The sequence below is a fragment of the Cervus elaphus genome, chromosome 15 (assembly GCF_910594005.1).
Source record: "Cervus elaphus chromosome 15, mCerEla1.1, whole genome shotgun sequence".
NCBI classification, from domain to species: domain Eukaryota; kingdom Metazoa; phylum Chordata; class Mammalia; order Artiodactyla; family Cervidae; genus Cervus; species Cervus elaphus.
Window position 1 is genome coordinate 13,726,460 of NC_057829.1, and position 24,634 is coordinate 13,751,093.

At 38.1% G+C, this 24,634-nt stretch overlaps 1 protein-coding gene across 7 annotated transcripts in view; it reads left to right on the forward strand.

Moving 5' to 3' along the window:
- Positions 1-24,634, forward strand: part of CSGALNACT2 (chondroitin sulfate N-acetylgalactosaminyltransferase 2) — a 53,231-nt gene that overhangs the window by 18,507 nt on the left and 10,090 nt on the right. For 5 of the 7 annotated variants that reach the window (XM_043925759.1, XM_043925760.1, XM_043925754.1 and 2 more), the window contains exons 2-7: positions 3,686-4,615; positions 6,666-6,882; positions 8,246-8,347; positions 11,537-11,715; positions 13,328-13,422; positions 24,175-24,256. In XM_043925759.1, the coding sequence (XP_043781694.1) occupies positions 3,955-4,615; positions 6,666-6,882; positions 8,246-8,347; positions 11,537-11,715; positions 13,328-13,422; positions 24,175-24,256 (1,336 nt within the window). In that variant the 5' untranslated portion in view covers positions 3,686-3,954. Of the gene's footprint in view, positions 1-3,685; positions 4,616-6,665; positions 6,883-8,245; positions 8,348-9,220; positions 9,313-11,536; positions 11,716-13,327; positions 13,423-24,174; positions 24,257-24,634 lie in introns of those variants that run through there. The other 2 variants (XM_043925761.1, XM_043925758.1) reach the window with 2 other exon arrangements.

The following is a 24,634-nucleotide window of genomic DNA, read 5'->3' on the forward strand; positions in this document are numbered from 1 at the left end:
AAAAGCATCAATTTTTCAACACTCAGCCTTCTTTACAATTCAGCTCTCTATTTTATATATATATATATATATATATATATATATATATATATATATATAAGGCTGCTTGAAGTGGTCATACTGGCTCCTTGACGCTTACCAGGTGCTTTATTCATGCTTTTCATTCTTTTTTCCATCTACATTTTGAACAGTTTGTTATGTCTTCAATTCGTTAATAGTTTGTTGTGAAATATTTAGCCTGCTGTTAATCCCGTTCAGTGTATTTTTCATCTCATACATTGGTGTTTTCATCTCCTTAGTTTAATTTGGGTCTTCTTTTTTTTTTAATGTCATTTGTCTCTCCCTATGTTTTTTGAACATGAATGTCTTTTAAAATACAGTTGTAATTGCTTTTTTAATGTCTTTCTGTGAATTCCAGCCTCTGTGTCTTTCTAGGTCAATTTCAATCATTAATTTTTAAAATTATGGATTGCGTTTTTTCTTTGTATGTCTGATCATTTTTGTTTGGATGTCAAAAATTTGAATTTTATTTTACTGAATGCTAGATATTTTTATATTTCTATAAATATTTGTGTGGCTTGTGTAATTACATGGAAACAATTTGATCCTTTCAGGTCTTGCTTTTAAGATTTGTTGGCAGGATCAGGTCCATGTTTAGTCTGGAGCTAATTATTTCCCACTACTGAGGCAAGACCTTTTTGAGTCCTGTACGCAGTCAGTGCCCCATGAATTTGAAGTTTTCCAGTCTGTCTGGTGGGAACATTCACTATTCCTGGTCCTGTTTGTGTGCTGAGTTCTGTATCTCATTTTTCTGTGCTTCTTTCCTTAGCCTTAGTTTCTTTGTGTGCCTGCCCTCATCAGTGCTCTGCTGCACACCCCTCTGGGGTCCTCTTAAGATCTCTGGCCTTCTCTCCCTGTGCAGCTCGCTCCTCTGGTACTGTGTCCTTTGAACCTAGTTGCCTTGGTCTCCTCAGACTTGTCAGCTTCCCCTCATCAACTCAGGGAGTTAGCTGGACTCTGCTTAGGAGAGGACCGTCTGTGCTATGGCGTGGAAACTGAGGCAGTTAGCTGTGCAGGCACTTGTTTCTTGTTCTTCCAGAGATCAGTGTACTTTATCACCTAATATTCAGTATTTTGAAAATCATTGTTTCCTATATTGGGTTTATTTTTTAATTGATTTTGTTTGTGTTTAGTTGTTTCAAGTGTGAGAGTAAATCTGGTCCATATTACTTCATCTTAGCTATAAGAGGAAATCTCTTTAGTCTGTTTTAAAGAGTAAGAATTGATGGCTCCTAAACTTTCTTTCTGGATTTACAATACAGAATTTGCTACTGTACATAATGTATGCCAATATTTCCTGTTGTATTTCATTGCAAAGTAAACCTTAGGTGTGTGTCGGTGCATTCACTTGGATTCAATTCTTTGTAACCCCATGGATTGTAGTTCCCCTCAGGCTCCTCTGTCCATGGAATTTTCCAGACAAGAATATTGGAGTGGGTTGCCATTTTCTACTCCAGGGGATCTTCCCAACCCACAGATCAAACCTGTGTCTCTTGGCGTCTCCTGCATTGGCAGGCCACTGTGCCACCTAGGAAGCCATTAATGGATGATATCTCAGTTTCAAATACACTGTCTGTATAAAGAAAGAAATTATGAGGTATCATATTAATGAAAGGTTGAAGTATTTAGATTATTTCATTCAAAATATTACCAAGTTTGAATGTAGTATAGTTAAATATGTGTAACTTTATTAATAATTTATTCAAGATTATATCTCCACATTTTTAGTTTTAGTCTTTCTTTCCCCTGATAAACAAGCTGGTAATAACGCATAAATAATTCAGAGCGATGTCTGTTAAGTTTTAAACAATGAAATTTAAGTGGCTTCTTATGTAGAGAATTAGTTTTGAGACATGTTAAAAGTCCTGGAACTATTATTAGCTTTGCATCCTTATTTTTTACTTAGTTTTCTTAATACTTATTTTTTTCCTTATTTTTTCTGTATCACTTAAAAGGAGATTTAAAATCAGTAAAAACAGATGCCATCATAATAAAATTTATTTGTGAATTAAATTTTTAAGCATACATGGTTATCTTTTGGTTAACTAAAGTAATAAATGGCTAAGGATAGTAAAGTCCATTGTTTGTGATCCACTAGCCCAAAGAAGTTTGAATCTATCCTACATTTTGTACAGATATGTGCCACTTGGGGGAGGGGGAAATCACAGCATTTTACACAGAAGGCATCCAGACTTTCCAGATCAGTAAGAAACTGATGAGGATCATTGTTCCCCAGTTATTTGTTCCATAGGTTCTGCTGCAGTGGTAGAAACCAATTCTATTACAAGCTAGCTGTAGTATCACATATTCTTCTTGACAGACACTTCTTTAGTAGAGTAGTTCTCTCTGCAGTAGAGGCCTTCCCTGCTTCCTGTCTCCTAGATTTAATCTTCTCTCTTTCTAGAATTAAGTATCCTTAAAGTTTAGAAATAAACATGGAAGAGCTCACATAACTGGTTGTGGTATGAACGATAGCATGTAATTTTGTAAATTTATAATGGATTCTTTGGAGAAGGGAATGGCAACCCACTCCAGTATTCTTGCCTGGAGAATTCCATGGACAGAAGAACCTGGTGGGCTACAGTCCATGGGATCGCAGAGTCGGACACGACTGAGTGACTAACCCACCCACCCACATAATGGATTCTTTAATTTTTTTCCTGCAGATAAACATGTTCATGTTTTTCTTTATATAGACTGCAAACCTTTCCAGACTTGTAGGAGATCTGTTGCTGTGTAATACAGTGGAAATAATTATGTGATCTAATGCTCAAATAATCTACTGGAAGAAAGACTTTGGATATAAAAATGTTTCTTAATGTGTTTTCCAGATGTCTGTGGCCTTCTGAAATTGCTTCCCCCCCTACTTAATTTTAAGTCTCTTAGATTCACTAAGTTGAGCTATAGAAATTAATAAAGTGGAATGCTTGAATTGAATAAACAGTAAGAAAATCTCTCTCTCTAGAAAGCCATTACCAATATAACAAAAACAGTTTATAGAAGCTCAACTCCCAAATGTTGATAAGTTATAGTTGGGAAATAGTGAGTTAATTGAAATACTATGTTAGTACAGAGTTATACGTGATGTAATTTGCAAATAGTTAGGGACCGATATGGGCTTCCCTGGTGGCTCAGAGGTTAAAGCGTCTGCCTGCAATGCAGGAGACCTGGGTTCGATCCCTGAGTCGGGAATCTCCCCTGGAGAAGGAAATGGCAACCCACTCCAGTATTCTTGCCTGGAGAATCCCATGGAGGGAGGAGCCTGGTAGGCTACAGTCCATGGGATCGCAAAAAGTCGGACACAACTGAGCGACTTCACTCACTCACTCACTCAGGGACCGATATAATCTATGTAACACAAAACTATGCTAAACATAATTTTAATGTTTCCGTGATTCATTCAACTTATGGACATGTAGATATTCTAGTTGAAAGTATTACATATATTTTAGTGTTTCAGAAGGTATTTTTCTTAATACTATCCCCCAGCATTAACTGAATATTATATTTTAGTGGCTCTCATGGTGCTCTGCCTATATCACATAGCTAAGTTTACTAAAGCTGTCAACAGTTTGATATACTTAAGGAAACAAAATTATGATTGTTTCTGATGTGTTTCTTTCAGAAAAATCAACACCCATGGATTTTATCTGACTGTGTAGATCAGGTTTTTTTATTCTGGATATCATGGTAACAGTACAGGAAATATGCATTATTTCTCATGTCTGCAAGTAGTCTTCACTGCTGAAGGAAGCAATTTTTTAAGCTACAGCCAAATTCATTTTGGTACCTTTTATGGAAATCTTGATTTTGTTTTTACTTTTTTATAACCTTTTGCAAAGGGTATGAACAAGCAAAGAGCTCATCTCATTAGGCAAGTCCACATTAATAAGAATGCCTAGAAGAGGGTTGATTCTTCAGACCCGGACCCACTGGCTACTGTTGGGTCTTGCTTTACTCTGCAGTTTGATATTATTTTTATACCTTCTGGAATGTGCCCCCCAGACTGATGGAAATGCATCTCTTCCTGGTATCATTGGGGAAAATTATGGTAAAGAGTATTATCAAGCCCTCCTACAGGAGCAAGAAGAACATTATCAAACCAGAGCAACCAGTCTGAAACGCCAAATTGCCCAACTGAAACAAGAACTACAAGAAATGAGTGAGAAGATGAGATTTTTGCAGGAGAGAAAGAATGCAGGGGCTAATGGCATAGGCTATCAAGGCAACAAAGAACAAGCACCTAGTGATCTTTTAGAGTTTCTTCATTCACAAATTGACAAAGCTGAAGTTAGCATAGGAGCCAAACTACCTAGTGAGTATGGAGTCATTCCCTTTGAAAGTTTTACCTTAATGAAAGTATTCCAGTTGGAAATGGGTCTCACTCGCCATCCTGAGGAAAAGCCAGTTAGAAAAGATAAGCGAGATGAATTGGTTGAAGTTATTGAAGCTGGCTTGGAGGTCATTAATAATCCTGATGAAGATGATGAACAGGAAGATGAGGATGGTCCCCTTGGAGAGAAACTGATATTTAATGAAAATGACTTCATAGAAGGTAATGTGAAAAATGTGTTGGTCCATTAACGTTAGTATGACAAAATTCTGTTATTCTATGCTGATAATTTTCCCTGGGAAATAGAAGAAATCTAAGCTTATATAGCAGAATACTTCCCAAGTTGAAGGGCTCTTAGGGTTGTGTATGTATTTGCATGTATATGTATTTGCATTCATCTCTGAAGTGGTTTTGATGTTCCTTTTTTATATTTTTTAAAATGTATGAACTAAGGCTCAAGATTTAAAAACCATTTGCTAAAGGAAAGAAGAACCTAACTAAGATTAGTGGTTATTCTGTATTTTGAGTGGAGGAGAAACACATGTCAGAACATCAAGGAGGCGTACGTAATTTTGAAAAGCATATTTGGCGTTTGGAAAAGTAAAGAAATAAACCCATTTTCTTAATACAGACTGCAGAAAGGGCATAGCATTTTTATATGTCAAGATGGGACATGGCTCAAAAGTTGAGGAGCACTTATATACACTTAAGAAATTTGTGGATTGATGTAATTATAGATTATATCAGGAATAATTATAGACCCCAACCCATCTCCATCTTATACCCCATGCTAGATATTTAATTGTAGGCTTAAAGCCGCTTTGAATACAAACATTTCTTAAAAATTCTCTTTGCTTGATTCTGTATGCCACATGTAGTTTTTTGGTTTTTTTGACCCCAGTCTTCATGGGTGTCACTTGCTATAATATAATACCTTTAGCCTTTGGAGGCCGTCAGCAAGGGCCTTGTGCTTTTCTGTGGCATTTTAGCTATCTTCTCCCTATAGCCATCTCTTTTTACCCCCTGTTACTTCCTGCAGTTTTTGATGGGTTGTTTCTTTCAAAACTCCTGTAGTTTTTCTGCAGGCTCAGCTTTTTATCTTTTCGCTCTATGTTTATAGCGTACGGCAGAATTGAAAGCTGCAAAGGAAGTAACTAAGATATGTAAAATGTCTTCATGTCTTCTTAAAAAGAAAGGAACCTATGCCAGTTTTATGTTCTGTAGCTTCTGCTTTTTTTTTTTTTTTTAAATGTAATTCTCCTGGGATTCTGTCACTTACAGGATTTTTCTCTGTTATGGAACATATTTTGTCCCTTGCTTCTCCTCCATTGTGCCACTTCAGAAAAATAATTACTGACTATGATTTAGTAGCTCTTGTTCCTCTTCCAGACTTTAGCTTAGATGTCAGTTCTTCTGGGGAGGTCATCACCAACCTACAAGTTTAAGATAGCAGTGTTCCTGTATGTTCTTGTAATCTCTACCCTGGGCCCCCTCTCACAGCACTGTCTTAATATACCGCATTGCCCATTTCCTGATTTGTAGTCCCTGTTACACTATAAGCCTCAGGAGGAGTGGGACCAATCTCTTGTTCACCGTTTTATTTCCAGATATTGGCTGACTGACACATCTGTAGGTCTGATCTCTCTCCTGAGCGTCACACTTAAAAATCAAATTGCCTAATAGACTTCCAGGCTTTTCTCCCAAAGGCATCTCAAATCACCGTGTTTAAATTTATATTAATTTTTCTTTGTCTGACTTCATTCTGTCTAGAGTCTGTGTGTTTGCATGTGTATATCACTGTATTATTATTTCCTTTTTCTGTCTCCATTGCTAGACGGAACTGGGACCATGTAGCCCTCTTTATACCATTAGTACCTGACACAGATACACTCAATTCATTTTTTGTTACGCTGAACCAAGCAACAGAAGTTTTGACTTTCAGTCTAGAATTTACTATTGCCAGAAGTAATTTCTTTATTTTCATCATTTGGTTTCTGTGTTGATAGATTCTGCTATTAAAAAAAGTCATATGTAAAAAGGAATCATCATCATTTGGAGTAAATTTTATGGATTGAATAATAGAGCAGAATATTTTTTTAACCTTCTTTTAAAGTAGTAGTTTTTACTGGTTGTATCATGGGGATAGAATTTTCACAGATGTATAAAAGCTTTACAAGTCTGATTTCGCACTTTTGATCATTGAGTACAGTCGTTAGTCGTACTGAATTTGTGAACTTTGATATGCATCTTTGTTCCTAATTCTTTCCTTTAGGTTATTATCGCACTGAGAGAGATAAGGGCACACAGTATGAACTATTTTTTAAGAAAGCAGACCTTATGGAATATAGACACGTGACTCTTTTTCGCCCTTTTGGACCTCTCATGAAAGTGAAGAGTGAGATGATTGACATTACTAGATCAGTTATTAATATCATCGTGCCACTTGCTGAAAGAACTGAAGCATTTGCACAGTTTATGCAGAACTTCAGGTAATTCCCAGAGCTTAGTGATTTGGCTAAGTGCTCCTAAAAAAAGAAAAACACATTTCATGCCATTTTATTTAGTTTACCTTCACTGAGTAGGGTTACTTAGAATTGCAGAATAATTTTATAGGCTTTGGGGAACTTTATGTTTTTAATATTCCCTTTATTCTTAAGGCATGTATAGTATATTGTGTTATTGACAATTTGAACTGTGGAGTAAATTGAGGGTGACAACTATTAGGAACTAAATTTGATTACCTTTATAATTGTGTTTTAATTCATTTTAGGACAAGTTGAATTTTTAAAAATAACTATTGAGGCGTAACTTATATACAATAAAATTGACCTATTCCAAGCATACAGGTTTCATGACTTCTGACAAATTTATACATTCTTATAACTGCCTTTCCAATTAAGATATGGAACATTACTGTCTCCCCAGAAAACTCCACTGAGAACAATTTGAATTTCAAAATTGGAAGAAAAGACAAATATTCAAGTAAAAATGGGAGAATGTTACTCCATCTTGGGAATCAGAGATTGTAATGGTTTTAAAAGCATTTTTTAAAATTATTAAATTTGGATATTTTTATATGCTGAAGTGTTAAAAATTAACAACTACATATTAGAGTTTGTATTTGAGAAAAATTTTGTTTTTTAATTTAATAATTGTCATGTTTTTAATACTTTAATATGATAGTCTTAATTCTCTGTAATCCCAATTTTTGTTCTCATTGGAGTTGTTGGATATGAAAACTAGTTAACACAATTCTGTTGCAGAACATCTCGAAATCATGCTTCCAAATGAGTTTTGCCTTTTTGAAATTTCTTGCTTGAGATCTGATTTCCTAAAGCATTTTTAATTGCCTTTTTGGAATTACCTTCAGATGCTACATTTTTCTTTACAGTTAGTAATCTCAATCATGACAAATATTTATTCCTTGATGATAGGTATAATTTCTCTAATTAGGTAGTCTGAGTACAAAATAAGTTTTGAACTAAAACTTGAGATATTTATTTGATTTTGAACTGATTGAACTTAATTCTTTGAGTAACTTATAGTTTGCTTCTGAAGGCAATACCAAAGCAAAAGTTCCAAAAATGTTTCAAAATATGGCAGCTTCTTGGGCTGCTTACATTGGCTCTCCAAGTGTTGCATTCATTTAGACATATGTGCTGTTACACGTTTGCTGTGATGCCTTTAATAATTCAGCAATATTGCCAGTTTTATATTTCCTTAGCTTCGTGTGATTTCGTTCTAAATGAGTAATGCTTTATTGTTTTCTTGTAAAGCTTCATATGATTGCCTTCTGAATGAGTAGTGCCTTCTATATTTTCCTGAATGAATTTTATTTTTCAACCCTGTCAGGGATGTATGTATTCATCAGGACAAGAGAATTCATCTCACAGTGGTGTATTTTGGTAAAGAAGGACTTTCTAAAGTCAAGTCTATCCTAGAATCTGTCGCAAGGTTGGTGAGCCATGTCCACAATTGAAGTCTCGTATGTATAATAGCAGAAGAATGAGAATTTCAGATACTGAGTGAATTAATAATTTTGAATAGTTGCTGTTGAAAGTTGGCTGAGATGTGAGTGGTGGTAGTTCCTCATTTCACCCCTGAGTTTATTCATGCAACTCTAATGACCCGTCTTCCTTTAACCTCGGCGTGGCATGATTAGGGTGCTCTTACTCTGTGGCCCACTCACCTTCTCTGTATTTGCCTCCATTCACTCTTCATTTCCTTCTTTTGAACTCTTTACTTTTTTCTAAATCTAATCCTTTCACTTTGATATCATCTCCTAAGCTTGTCTCTTACTTGCCACCTTTCTTTCCTTCCATTTTCCTAAGTTTGTTCTCTCCCTGCAAATGATGCTTAGGTCTCCCCTATCCTTCAGAGACCCCCACCTGACTGTGCAGTACCCAGTAACTACCATTAGGTTTCTGTCCTTTCACAACTAAACCTCACAGAACAGTAGTTCTCTAACCAAGCAACTCATGTAGTACCTGGCACATAGTAGGTGCTCAGAGGTTTGAATGAATGAATTAGTCATTCCTTAATACTTCTTTATTAATTCTGTAGCTTCTCTTCCTTTTCATCTCTAAGTTATGGGCCCAGAGTTATGACCTAACTGCCAATTTCAGCCTTTTCTCTGACATCCTCTTTGACTGCTTTCTTACACTTGCTTCCTAACCAGTATTTCCTTCTTGAAACTCTCCTCTGATGTTTGTAAAATGTATATATTTTGTAAATGCAGATATGTTATAATGTAAGATACTAGGTTGATTGTCTTTTCTGACCACATCAACTCTGTATCCTTTACTTGCTTCTTTACCTTTCTGCTAGTTGTGGCCACTCCCTAAGAGTCCAGCTTTGTCCGGCCTTTCTTCTCGAGTCGTTCAACTAACATTCATTGAGTCCCACCGACTATGTTTCAGGTACACTGCTTGGGAGTCTGACTGGGGTGGTTGGGATAGGACTGGGCACAGAGGAGGGAGTGCGCTCCCTATCCCAAAGGGACTCACAGCATTGGGGTATGAAAAACACTGTCTTCTCCGTCCCCTTCGCTAGCTGCTCCTCCTGATGGCCCTCTTTCAGTTCACACTAAGCTCATTCTCATAATGCCTGGGCTTGATGTCTGAGAGCAGCATCTTTCACTCATTCTTTCCCTCTAGTCAGTCAGTTTCTGCGCATTGCCCAGGACCTCTGTTCTGTCCTTTCCTCGCTGCTGCCACCACCTTAACCCAGGTTCCTTTCCCTCCTTACCGTTTTCAGATCACCTACTAAGTGCCAGTGACTAATGTTAGTATCACGGAAGTTGCGTTAATCAAGACTCCTCTGTGGCAAATGATGGAAACTTATTAACTTATTTTTAATTTAGTTGAGGCAAATGGGAGCGTTATTGAAGAATCTTGGATAACTCCCCAGATTAAAGGGATTATTAAAACCAAATTTAATGAAGAATACCAAAACAGCTTTGGTGTCTCAGTGACTGGGGTCAGAGACTTGAATACCATCAAAGTTCTCTTATCTTCTTATCTGTTTTTCTCTGCATGTTGACTTCATTCTCCTGTTGCAGATTGGCTCCTTCCACACATGAGGTATATGGCTGTTGGCGGCTCTGGGCTCACATCTTCTCAGCTTTGCTGTCAGAGAGGAAAGAGCTTTCTCCCAGGTCCAGTTGAGAAAATCCCAGAGAAGGACTTTTGCCCAGTCTTGAGCCAGTTACTATAGCCAGGTGGTGTGGGGATATTTTGATTAGCCCAACTTGAGTCTGGCTCCCTGCCCCTAGGAAGTCACTGTGGTTGGTATATTCTATGATTAGTTCCTCCATTTGATCCTGGAGTGAGAGGTGGTGATTGACAGTTTCCTCAAGAGAGGAGAGAGATCTGCAACATGTGGGGTGGAGGGGGATGGGCACTCAGAGTCCACTCCATGCCTTGTTTGAGCCTTGGCATCTATCTCTCCAGTCCCCATTCTATCCTGTTGTAAGAGTAATCTTTTAAAAATGTTCCTTTTTTGATCCAGCTATCCCCTAGTGCAGCAGTTCTCCAGCATCAATCACCTGGGAGTGACTTGTCACGAGAGAGTTGCAGATGCTTGGCTCCTTCCCTGATATCTGATTCAGTGGTCTGGGGTGGGGCCTGAGAATTTGTGTTTCTAACACGTTCCCAGGCAGATCTGATGCAGTGGGTGCAGTCCCTTGGCTGTGGAAACCACTGCCCTTGTGGAAAAATTCTGACTCCTCCTTGACTTCAGAACATTAACCAAGTTCTTTAACCTCTCCTCAGTCTGACCCTATTCTGGTCTTCTCTCATTGTTGCCATTTTTATCCCTGTGTTCCAGTCTGATTTGTCAGATTACTGTTCTTTAAAAGGCTTTCTACTTTCTTACCTCCTTGCCTTTGAGAATAATTAATTGAAATGACCTTTACATTCCCCACTGAATTCAGTATTTTAACCAAGGCATAACTTAAATTCTGCTTCTAACCTCTCTTCTAACTACTACAGACACAAGCAGTTTTTTTGAATGAATGAATGATTCATTCAATCAGAAAATACTTATTGAACTCATACCCTATGAGGAGCACTGTGTCCATAGTAATGAACAAAACAAAATCCCTGCTCTCATGGAGCTTACATTCCAGTGGGAGACACTCGAACAGACATGTCTGGTGATACTGAGGGAAACAACGCTGGGCAGAGGGATGAAGATTGAAGCAAAGGGAGGTCAGGGCTGCTTCACGTATGGTGTGAAGGGGCTCCCTCTGATGAGGGCACATTTGAGCAAAGGTCTAACAAATTCGAGAAAAGAATATTCTTTGTATGTATCATTCATGTGGATTGCATTATTTATTACCAGACATTATTATTGTTTTTCCATGTGTATATTTCTTAACCTCCCCAATAGGTTTTTAAGATCCTGAAAGGTAGTGGCCTCTCAACACTTACTAACTTCACATCACTAGCATGTTGCCTCAGATGTGGGCATTTAGTTGAATATCTGTCCCTGATGATACAGACATTCAAAGCTGATGATTTCCCTATATGAATATAGACCCAACATAATAAATACCTGAAGTGTAAAATATTTTTTGTAACTTGTGTTATAGAGTCAACTTCAAGTGGGACTTACCATTTGTTGTATGTGTTTTCCTCATAGTGAGTCTAATTTTCACAATTACACCTTGGTCTCATTGAATGAAGAATTTAATCGTGGACGAGGACTAAACGTGGGTGCCCGAGCCTGGGACAAGGGAGAAGTCTTGATGTTTTTCTGTGATGTCGACATATATTTCTCAGCCGAATTCCTTAACAGCTGCCGATTAAATGCTGAGCCAGGTGCGTAAAATGTTGGTAGGTGAATTGAGTGTGAACTTTTAGAACAGTGTCAGCACATTCCATACTTTGAGTCAAGTTTTTTAAAGTTATATTTGGCGTAATTTAATTGGAATGTTAAGTAGGAAATTAAAATTTGCCCCTCTGAAGTTCATACCCCTTATTATTTTGTGGCCAGATTCCAGTGTATACATTAGAATCCAAATAAACAAATGCAAAGAAATAAAAAGTCTTGAAATTGATTAAGGAGGAAGTAGAACGCATCAGAAAAAGCCAAGCAGTGTGATATGTGTGAGTCAGAGGCACTCTTCCTCAGGCAGCTGCTGCCAACACTCATGTGGGCATGAACTCACAAAGAAGTCTAGGTACAGATGGTGCTTGGGCTCCCGACTGTGCATTTTGGGATGACTACTGACTGTACTTTGTTTTATTTGTACATATTTCAAAAATGTTAAGAGCAAATGACTTTTATATATCAGATATTATCCTAATGTGATAAGGAGGTTTTTCTATATTAAAAATTCTCATAATGTATGTTTTTTATATAGAACTACTTAGATCGTGCAGGTTATCTTCTTGCGAATCATTTTGGTTAGGGATGGTTGTGAGGAACTCTGAGACTCGGGGGGATAAATGAGAGTTAGATTTACTGTTTTTGCAGCAGATAGCATGAAGGCCAGAATGTGGTAGTTGAAAGAGATGTATTTGCTTAATGTAAAAGAAATATTTTATCTAAAGTATTTTATATACATTTTTAAATTGTTTCTTTAATGTAAAAAGAACAATTTGCCTTGGGGAAATTGAGCTCCCCTTCCCTACGTGGGTTTTAATGAAGATGAATGAAGTATGCTGGGGATCTTGTATTAAAAAGACTGCCACATTATTTACAGGGTCCTTTGCAGTTTTTGAGCACTTTTTATTACCATATCTGATTGAAGCCAATTTCAGCAAGGTGTTCTCTGTTGAGGGGAGATGGGCTAGCTAGTTAGCCTTAATGGTCTCTTCGGTGCTAACTATTTGAAAACTAATAACAAGGCCTTTTGAGGGGTCATCGGGTACTTAAAACTCAGTCTTCCCAAGTTTTCCAAATCTTGTTCAGATCTGTCTGCAGTTCTATATTTTACTTATTCTCTGTACATCCATTGTACGATATCCTCTGGATTCACTGTTTCACAATTCATTTTGAAGGATGAATTTAATAGATGTTTTGGAGTTTCTTGGTGATTGGTTAACCTACATCTGTTACTGTTAATTCAATGAAATAATGATTAATAAATGGCTCACCTCATGAACAGCTAAGAGAATACTTTTGAGCATCTCCTCAGAGTCAAGGGAATAAACATGTCAAAAGGAAATAAAACATCTTTTAGTCTTTTTTCTCTGTTCTTTTGCAGGGTTATAGTTTCATAGCCTGAATTACTGCTACATTGTAAAATCATTATCATGATCATCAACATGAGGTTTTAGTAACCTGAACATTGATAGAATGCAATATTAATAAAATAAAATCATCCTATGTAATAAAAACTTTAACAAAAGTGTAGTAGATATTGCAATAAAGATCAGTGCTTTATTTTATTCTTTTTGTGATGTAAATGTATATTTTCATTTATAGGTAAGAAGGTGTTTTACCCTGTGGTGTTCAGTCTTTACAACCCTGCCATCGTTTATGCCAACCTGGATGTGCCCCCACCTGTGGAACAGCAGCTGGTAAGACTCTTACTGTCAGTTATGAAAAGCCTCAAAGATCCTTGCTAGGTTCCTTAATGTTTGTTTCACTGGTAGAAAAAGTTTCCGTTAAAAACTATAGTTACTATAAACACATTTTCATGGTATACCCTCTTCCATAACATGCTTTCATATTTATTATTTCAGAGTTTTGTCATTCTGGCAGGGATGTTGGGGATGGGAGAGAAAAGTTTAGGCTATAGAGAAAAATTCATGTTCTAGATTGTGAAAATTTTCTGGTCATTTCTACCAAATTACTTTTAGTGATACTAAAAATAAAATTTAATTTTAAAACCTTATTGGAAATTAAAACTACTAAATAAGAAGGAATAGTATACTATGGGAAATTACTTAGAAAGTCTTAGAATGGGAATGCCATGTATCAGAACTTAACAGTTACTGACAGTTACACAAGTTTTGGAAAAAAAAGTTAAACTTCTATGGAATAATTCAGATTTACAGAAAAGTTGGAAGAATAGTATAGAGCGTTCCTATACTTCACCCAGTTTCCCCTAATGTTAGCATCTTACATAACCATGGTTCATTTGTCAAAATTAAGAAATTAACATTGGTAAATTACTTCTAACTGCACTGTAGATTTTATTAGGATTTCACCAGTTTTTCTACTACAGTCCTCTTTCTGTTCCAGGATCCGGTCCATAGTACATTGCATTTAGCCTAATCTTTTATTGTTATTAATAACATTAAGAACAAAAAGGAAACATATAAACTAAGAAGATAATTTAACATGTTTAAAAAATGAAAAATAACTCCAGGAAAGAAGTAAAGATAAAAACAGAAATTAATGAACCAAAAATAATAGGTTACCACACATAGGAGATTATTCTTTATGTGCAGGAAAAAATTAGTCATAAAGTTAGGTGAATTCAGGGTATAAAAGAAAACACAACATAGGAAATTAGAATAAGAAAACATTACAAGAAATCAACCTCATATAGTAAGTTTTTAAAAATTCTAAATAGGAAAAAAAAAATTCTAAATAGGAATTGCCTGGTGGTACAGTGGATAAGAATCTGCCTGCTGATTCGGAGAACATGGTTCGATCCCTGCTGCGGATTATTCATGCCTCAGAGCAGCTAAAGCACACGCTGCAGCTACTGAGCCTGTGTACTGCGGCTGCTAGAATCTGTGCTCCGCAAAGAACAGTAACCCTCACTGACTGCAATAAAGAAAGGCCACACACAGCGATGGAGATGCAGCACAGCCAAAAAAAATCTAACAGAAAAATTTGAAAGTTTATAAAATATTAACATGAACTAAATTCGTTTTAGTATTTTATAAAAGCTCATCTCAGTAGTCTATAAATAAAAGAGGTGGAAGCTCTTAAGAGATTAAGAGCAACTAAAAATATAAGAACAGTTATCAAATAGTTAACCTCCATATATATATATACATACATATATATATTTCACTGTTGAGTTTTTCCAAACTTTCAAAGAACAGATAATATTAGTACCATGTCATCTGCCTGCCAGGCTCCTCTGTCCATAGGGATTCTCCAGGCAAAATTACTGGAGCACGTTGCCATTTCCTCCTCCAGGGGTTCTTCCCGACCCAGGGATCAAACCCAGGTCTCCCACACTGCAGGCAGATTCTTTACTGTCTGAGCCATCAGGGAAGCCCATCTTCATACCAACCCCTGGTAAAACATGTATACATAGCATACACATACACAGATGTCTACTTTATCTGTAGGACGGTATTAGGAATATAGATAGAGTTAGTCAGTCAGTTCAATCACTCAGTCGTGTCTGACTCTTTGCAACCCCATGAATCGCAACACGCCAGGCCTCCCTGTCCCTCACCAACTCCCGGAGTTTACTCAAACTCATGTCCATCGAGTCAGTGATGCCACCCAGCCATCTCATCTTCTGTCGTCCCCTTCTCCTCCTGCCCCCAATCCCTCCCAGCATCAGGGTCTTTTCCAATGAGTCAACTCTTCGCATGAGGTGGCCTAAGTATTGGAGTTTCAGCTTCAACATCAGTCCTTCCAATGAACACCCAGGACTGAGCTCCTTTAGGATGGACTGGTTGGATCTCCTTGCAGTCCAAGGGACTCTCAAGAGCCTTCTCCAACACCACAGTTCAAAAGCATCAATTCTTCGGCACTCAGCTTTCTTCACAGTCCAACTCTCACATCCATACATGACCACTGGAAAAACCATAGCCTTGACTAGACAGACCTTTGTTGGCAAAGTAATGTCTCTACTTTTTAATATGCTGTCTAGGTTGGTCATAACTTTTCTTCCAAGGAATAAGCATCTTTTAATTTCATGGCTAGAATCACCATCTGCAGTGATCTTGGAGCCCAAAAAAATAAAGTCAGCTACTGTTTCCACTGTCTCCCCATCTATTTCCCATGAGGTGATAGGACCAGATGCCATGATCTTAGTCTTCTGAATGTTGAGCTTTAAGCCAACCTTTTCACTCTCCTCTTCCACTTTCATCAAGAAACTTTTTAGTTCCTTTTCACTTTCTGCCATAAGGGTGGTGTCATCTGCATATCTGAGGTTACTGATATTTCTCCTGGCAATCTTGGTTCCAGCTTGTGCTTCTTCCAGCCCAGCGTTTCTCATGATGTACTCTGCATATAAGGCAATTAAGCAGGGTAACAATATACAGCCTTGACGTACTCCTTTTCCTATTTGGAACCAGTCTGTTGTTCCATGTCCAGTTCTATCTGTTGCTTCCTGACACGGGGTCTGGGCATCCACATCTGCCTTATCTGACACTCTAAATCCTTTGTAGAAATAAATTATTAAAAATGAAAAGCCATATTAATATTGGAGAATGGGAGAAGTGCCATTGGGAGATCTAAATTTTGAGAACTTTCTATAAGATGACAATAGTTGTCACAGGATTGGTTATTGGAGGAGAGAGCAGTCTGGAACATATTTAGGAGAACAGTGACAATGAGGTTGCCTTGCATCCTCTGAGCTCATGGAAGACAGGAGTGGTGGAGTCTGTGTGCTTCTCTGGGAGGTGTGCTGAGCAGCAGGCATTGACCCACAGGCTGAGGAAATATGTTTGGTCCCTGGAGCTAGAGGCAGGGTAGAGCCCTAAGATTACCGATTGTAGGGTGGATGGGGAGTCCCAGACTCCAAAGGTGAACTGCTGTTGGCACATTCTGTCCAAGACCATGTTTAGCCCCTTCTTCACTGTTACTAGAGATAGACCTTTGTAATCATAGCTAACAACCATGGTTTTTGAACAGTGATTTTTGAAACAAAAATGAGAAGCAACTAACCACAACCAGCCAAACAGTTGAGGAAAACTAACACCATGAAAGAAGACCAAATTTTAATAAAGAGAAAAATTGGCACATGAGTATATGAATAGAAATAGAAAACAACTTTAACTTAAATATATCTTTAAGGAAATTAAAGAAAATGTTAATTTCATAAAGTTATTAACATTTGTTACTAAAAATAGAACTTGGAAATCGCAAAAATATTGAACTCAATAAATGGGCTGACTAGCAGAATGATCACAGTTGAAATAGATTTGTAAACTAGCAGACAGGCCAACTGGACATATAAAGACCAAGAGGCAGTGTGAGAGAAAAATCAAGATATGGGAAATCAATTCAGAAGCTCTAAGAATGTTAAATAATTGGAGTTCTGAAAGGGAGAGAAAAGAGAGAACAGAGCGAGAAGGAAATAGAAGAAAACATCAAAGAACTAGGGAAAGAGAAGTCTTCTGGTATTTGAGAACAGAAGGGACAATCCTAATAGTTTCCAGAGATGCTCAAAGTAGCAGAATCTAGCTTATCTACAAAGGAATAATAATCAGGTTGGCACTTACAGCCTTTGTGATAATATTGATACTAGAAAATACTAAAACAGTCCCTTGAACATTCTAAAGAAAAATAACTTCAATTATAGAATCCATATTTGACCTATTTGAAAGCGAAGCAGGTATTTTTGAACACTGAAGAACTCAGTTTAACTATTTTTCAGAGGCCTTTTCTAATTCAGCAGAATGAAAAATGAACATATTGAAAGAGGAAGACCTAAGAATAAGAGTGGTCAACAACAATAAGAACCCAGTAAAACTTCTTTAATTAATTTCTTTAAATAGTTGATGAAACACATAATAAAAAAAGTTAAAAAGCAATTTAGGATTAAAAAGTCAAAAGGTATATACATGGTATACATATGTGTATTACCTAACTCTGTCCCAAGATACCTGGAAGCAGTGACATCCTTAGAGTAATAACCATGCCCGGCTCCCAGATCTTAGTGCTGAGATGGGTAATAGAGGAGCCCAGAACATCTTGTAGCTCTAGAAAAAAAGATGATGGTATATGTCAGAGGGATGTAAGACCCTGAAAGAGCTCCCAGTGGCAAAGCTGGAACAATTTGAGCAACAAACTAGTACTGGATTATAACACCAGCATAAAATAAATATCATGAGTCCATTACTGATATGAATAACTTTGTGAGTGAATAAGGAGATAAATAATAATAATAAATGACAGATTGATGGGTTGATTAGATTAGATGGGGAAAAAGGAACAGATCTTCCCACAGAATTTTAAAGAACTCTTGTAGGTACTTCCTTTTCCACAAGGTGGAGCTAGGTGACTCACTTCCAAAGAAACAAGTAAGAAAAAAAGAAAACTTTTTTTTCTTAACTTTTCAACAGAGAAACCTGGCAGGCACCACCTTAAACTAAATAATGAAGGTTAACATCACTAATGTTGTACCCCCCACATATGATGTAACAAGAAGGGCTTGTCACCCCTGTGGTCTTTCTTCCAAAAACCTATTCAGTTCAGTTCAGTTCAGTTGCTCAGTCATGTCTGACTCTTTGCGACCCCATGAATTGCAGCACACTAGGCCTCCCTGTCCATCACCAACTCCCGGAGTCTACTCAAACTCATGTACATCAAAAACCTATAACCCCAGCCTAAATCATGAGAAAAACTTCAGACAAACCCAAATTGAAGGACATCCTATTAAATACCTGACCATTACTCCACCAAACTGTCAAGATCATCAAAAAGAAGACTGAGAGGCACTCACAGTTTCTCAGGAGACTAAGGAGACAACATCAAATGTACTGTGTCCTGGACAGATCCTAGAATAGAAAAAAGAACATTAAAGGAAAAACTGGTAGAATTCAAATAAAGAAAAAAACTGATGGAATCCAAATAAAGTCTGGAGTGAGTTAGTAGTAATGTATCAATATTGGTTTCTTAGTTTTGATAAATGTTCCACAACAGTGTAAGATCATAACTTTTAAAGGAAGCTGAAACTACATGAGAAATATATGGGAACTCCTTATTATGTTGTAACTTTTCTGTAAACCTGAAATTGTTTCAAAATTTAAAAATCTAAAAATTTTACTTGAAAAACAAACCAAAAGAAATGCAAAATGGACTCAACCTATAAGAATGAAGAGCTAATATTCTTGTCTGGTTTGAGAGAATGTGGACAAAGAATGTTTTGAAGTAGATACATTCTAGATGTTGTATAGAAAAATAAGTTTAAGTGCTTCCACTTCAAATTCTAGTTTCACCACTTTGTAACCATTGCAAGTTATTTAACCTATTTAAGCTTCATTCTCCTTAAAAAGCATAAGACAAAAGTTTGCTCTCTATAATATTTAAAGATACATTAGAAAGTAAATAGGAAATACACCAAACAGAAAAAAATAGGTAAAAGACATCTGACAATAATTCATAATAAACAGTTTGATATAGTCATTCTTCACAAGAATGAGTTAAAACAACAGGTGATGATTTTTTCTGCTGTTAAATCGCTTTTTTAAAAAAACAGTCACATGAGTGAGGCTGGCAGGATAGGGGGTCTCTTCCATCCCTGCAGTGGTGTGGGAATGCAGGTGCACTTTCTGGTTTGAGAGTTGTCAGGTAAGTTCATCCCTCTGATCCAGTAATTTCCATGGCAGGAGTCTCTCCTGAGGAAATAATCAGAGGTGTAGAGTAACAATATGCAGAACTTTGACAACATTCAAGTCAAGTAGAACTCTAATAATAAAATGAAAGGTTGAATTATAGAATATACTGTGGTGAATGTTATGTGTCAAGAGGACATTGTTCATGAAATGGAAGTAAATACAACTGCATAAATGTAGAAGTAAATGTAAGGTTAAAAAATGGAAGATGGTGTATATATATTTTAGATATTTTAATACTATAATATCTAGTATTTTTATGTACATTTTTCTTCGTGCAAGGTACTGTTCTGTTTTTTATACATGTTAATTCATTTAATCCTGTAACAGTCTCTCAGGTAGGCACTATTATTACCCATATTTTTTAAATGAAGAGAGAGCTAGGCGTGAATGGGTGCCCCTCCCCCAGTGCACAGCTCGCCACAGTGGCGCCAGGAGCCCGGGCAGTGTTGGCTTCATAGTCTCCACTCTGTTGTATTAATTCATTAAATAGTGAGTGTCCATTCTGTGCCAGCCATTATTCACCACTGGAACCCCAAGATCCATACAAATGTGGTTATTATTCATAAGAATCTTTAGTCTTGCAGGAAGAGACAGAAAATAAAATCAGTTAGCAAATAACCAGCCGATAATTAAAAGAGGCTGAGTTGTGAAGAATGATGAGATCATTTCTGTGCTGTTTGGTCAGAAAGGCCTCTCTGAGATGAGGCTTTTGGAGGGCCATCTGAATGACAGGAAGGAACCTGCTGCACAGTGACTGGGGAAGGCGGTTCCAGACAGAAAGATAGCTGGTGGATTTCCTAAGGTGACTGGAGAACAGTGGGTGAGGGAACACAAAGGCCAGGTCATGGAGAGCCTGTTTATACCCCTGTGAGAGGTTTGAATTTATGCTAAGGGTGATAGACAGCCTTGGGAGCTTTGATTCTGTGGAGAATGAATTGTATATGTCTCCAGCTGCAAGTAGCCAGTTAGGCTTTTGCAGTAGATCGAGGAGGTGCTGTGGCTTGGGCAAGGGTGGTAACTGTAGAGAGAGGTTTAGGTATGATTTAGAAATAGCACTTGCTGTTGGATTAGAATGTGGGGAGTGAGGGAGAGACAGGAGTTGCAAGAGGAGAGAACAGGACGTCGGTTTGAGCATGGTAGGTGCATCTTGCTTATTAGTGGCCTGAGGGGACGTGTCAGGGTTACCAGGGGATTCATGAACCTGTTGTTCATGAGGGGCTGAGAGCTGGAGATGTAGTTATGTGTGGATAGCTGCATCCCCCACTTGCTTAGGAGAAAAATAAGAGTAAAAACAAAATGCAGTAAAATATTAACAATCAGGGATTATGGACAATGTGAGTTTCCTTCTACTTTCCTCCATGAAAATGTGCCGATTTAAAAATCAAAGCCAATGACTCTTTCCCCCAAGTCTGATAATATTTGAAGAATTTTCATAATATTTATTAAATCAGAATTGGCATAGGGTAGAAATGTCAGAGTAGATGTTTTAATACTTTGCACCAGGATTATATGTATTATATATTTTTTGACTGAAGAGATAAGAATATTAGAGCCTAATCTTGGTTTTGCCACAGAAGTCATACCTCTATAAGTTTGTTTATTCGTTTAAATATTTATTGAAAGCCTATCCTGTGCCTTGCATTGTTCCAGGTGCTAGAGATATAGAATTGATTAAAATTAGCAAAAGGTCCGGCCCTCAGGAAGTTTTACGTTCTACTAGAAGCAGGAGAGAAGCTGCCTTCTCCCCCGCAACCTCCCAAATGGAATAGGAAAGTTTGTGTTTCATTTATTAGCTCCTACTTGAGCCAGATCCTCAGTACTGCCTGGGTCATTCTATTTTCCAGTTTGTTCTCTCATTCTGCACCGCAGCTTTTTCAGACTGTCCCCTGAAACTCTCAACTCCCCTAACTCTTCTCTGCCTCTACAGACCTGTATATTCTTGTATTCCTGCTATCCGTAAGAATTTCCGCATGGTTGCCCTATAGATCACTCAAATTCATTATGTCCAGAACGTTGCTCCACATCATTACTCCTGGGCTGACCCTTTCCTGGTGCTCCCACTCTTGGGGGAGATAACCGCCACGTACCCTTTCTCAGGACAGCAGTCTGCGGTCCGACCTCCTGCCTAATTTTGTAGGGCCCAGGAGTTAAGAATGGTTGAAAAATATTTTCAAAAGGATAATATTTCATGACATGAAAATTTCATGAAATTCAAATTTCAGTGGCCTTAAAGTGTTTTGGAACACAGCATGTTTCTTTAACTGTTGTTGATGACTGCTTTCACTCTACACTGGCAAAGTTGAGACAGATTCTGTGTTCTTCAGAGCCTAAAATATTTACTATCTAGTTTTTATCAAAGTTTCCTGAGACCTGCTCTACATTCATGGACACCGATACATCTGACTGAAGTGTTTAGACGCATCATTTTTCACCCATAGTGCTCTCTCCCACCTCAGGCCTTTGCACAAACTGTTGTCTTGCCTGAAACTCTGTCCCAGCATATCTTCTTTTACTTGATTAACTCTTGCTTCTCTCTCAGATCCCAGCTCTCACTTCATTTCTTGAGAAAGCCATCTCAGAATGCTGCACTTTGGGTGAGGGATCAGTCTCTCTCCTTTCTGTCACCCTCCTCACAGCCATATCCTCACTTCCCTCCATACCTGACTAGACTCTGTGGTCAGTCATGAGCCACAGCCTCTTCTCTGCTATACACTCACCTCCTTCATCCCTCACTCCTTCCAGTGTTTTCTCTTATAACCCCAGCCTAGTTAAGGACACCTCTGTCAACCAGGCTGCAGAGCAGCAGAAGGTAGAGAATGAGAAACACACTCCCACTGCACAGAACAACTTTAAATACTTGACCACAGGCCTCTGGGTCTCAGGCTGCCTCTAGTCCCCTTACTCTTTGTCCTCCAGTCCAGCCGCACTGTCCTACGCCTCCCAGCAACCCTCACCACTTCTCACTCCATGTATCCTGCTTCCTGTTTCACTTAGGAGGGAGAAGCAGTCAAGCGTTCACTTCCTTATTCTCCTGTCATGAGACCATGGGCCTCACTGGCCCTGTCACATCCTCAGCCTCTCTCTCTCCAGTCCCAGTGGAGGAACTCCCCACATCCCTTCCTAAGGCCAGCTCATCCTTCTGTAGTGAACTAGATGTCTCATTCCTGATGTCTAAACAAGGACATCCCTCCAGCTTTCTTCACTCTCTCGTGTCCTAACATTTTGCCTCTTCTGGATCATCGCCATTAGCCTACAAAAATACTGTAATACCAGTTAGGTCTGAAAAATGTAATAGCTCTTTCTTGACCTGGAACCACATTCTTCTTGCCCTTGTTTTCTGAGCTCTTGCCACAGTTGTTTCTTTACTGTCGAACACTCCAAATGTGCTCCTACCTCAGAGCCATGGTACATGCTCCTGGAATGATCTCCAGATACTTGCATAGTTCACTCCCTGATTTCACTAGGGTCCCTGCCCAAACTTTACCTCCTCGGGCCTTTTGTGGCTGTTATATCTAAAATAGGCTTTCTGTTTTGCTCTCTCTTTGGCCTACGGCATCTTTCTTCCTAACATGTGTCACCACCTGAGACCTATATTTATTTATTTGCTATTTTCCCATCAAAACGGAGGCTCTGTGGTAGCAGGGACTCCTGTCACCTCTGTTCATGGCTGGGTCCCCACTGAATTGTGTATTTTAAAAGGCGGTCTATCAAGCTTCAACTTTTACTTGATTCTACATGCCCAATATCACCAAAGCCCTGATTTTTTTCTTTCTCTGCTTGGACTTCAATGGTGACTATTCCATTTTAAAGGTGGTTTCCCTCGTGGTGGGAAAAAAACTGCAGCAGTTCCAGACTTCATATTTATACCCTATGCTAGAGGCTGATAAACTTACTCTGTAAAGAGCCACATAGGAAATATTTTAGGTTTTGCGGGCCATAAATCCCTGTTGCAACTATTCAGCTCTGTCATTGTACCATGAAAACACCCAAAGACAATTCATAAACAAATGAGTGTGCCTGTGTTACAGTAAAATGATGTTCAAAGCCAGTAGCCAGCCAGATGTAGCCCGGAGGCTATAGTTTGCTTACTCCTGTCCTGTACCATCCAAAGGGAGCAAGTGTCTTTTCTGGTATCTCTCAGAAGAATGAGGGGGCTCTCTGTTTTCCAAAGTTCCCAACAAGCGTCTTATTTTAGCATGTTGGCCTGAACATTATCTAATGCCTGTTAGTGAAGTAGTTCGTGAATGAGTGGGATGAAACTGTCTCACTGGTGGAGAGTGCTCGCAGTCCTGTCTGATGCTGCTAGTGGAAGGAGCATCCCTGAAGCCCATGGGCTGCCAGGTAATTACTGAGCAAAACTGTACACAGTTAGGAATGGGGGTAGGGGAATGGATGCTGGCCATGCATCAAATGAGGTCTGCTGTGGAGAAGTGATTGGTGTATTACAGTATGTGCTTACGCCACTGGTGTCCTCCTCTAATGTAAGCCCCCTGAGGTCAAGCATCACACTCTTTGATTATTAGTAAACTCAGCTCGAACCTTGTTACAAGACTTGAATCAGATTAAGTTGAAGGCGGTTAAGAATCCTATGCTCATGGGGATTACTATACTTTTGTTGGTTTTTATAAGGATTTAATAATATAAAGCCATGTGATCCCATTATTAGTCACATAAATGATTCCTTTTTTACAGAAAAAATTATTTGGAAAATATTTTAATTTGTTTCATCGTTGACTGAAACTGCTTCTGGTTTTTGAGGGATTAAATTGAGTTTTGTCTTTTAAACTTAAGGTTCACAAAAAGGATTCTGGCTTTTGGCGAGATTTTGGATTTGGAATGACTTGTCAGTACCAATCAGATTTCCTGACCATTGGTAAGTATACCTTACGTTTAAGAATAGGTCTTTAGGTGTTTACTATAATATCTTAAGACCTTTTTCTAAAGGTCTCAGATTTACATATTTTCCTAAGAAATTTTGAATATCTGAGATTGGCTGAAGAGTCTGGAAATATGAAAGACAAAATAAGTTTATTTTATTAGAGTCTATGACTAGAAAAATGAGGTCATAAAGATAAAATAGCCATGTTTGCAGTTGTTTCTAGTACTGTAACAAAAGATCTGTACCTAACTTTGGTGTTGTAATCACAGATGGCTAGAAGTAATGTTCAGTTGTCTAGCTCAAGGGCTTTCATATTTTTTTTTTTTTTTTTTCCAGGCCGCGGGGACCGCCAGGGCTGGGCGGAGGGCGCCG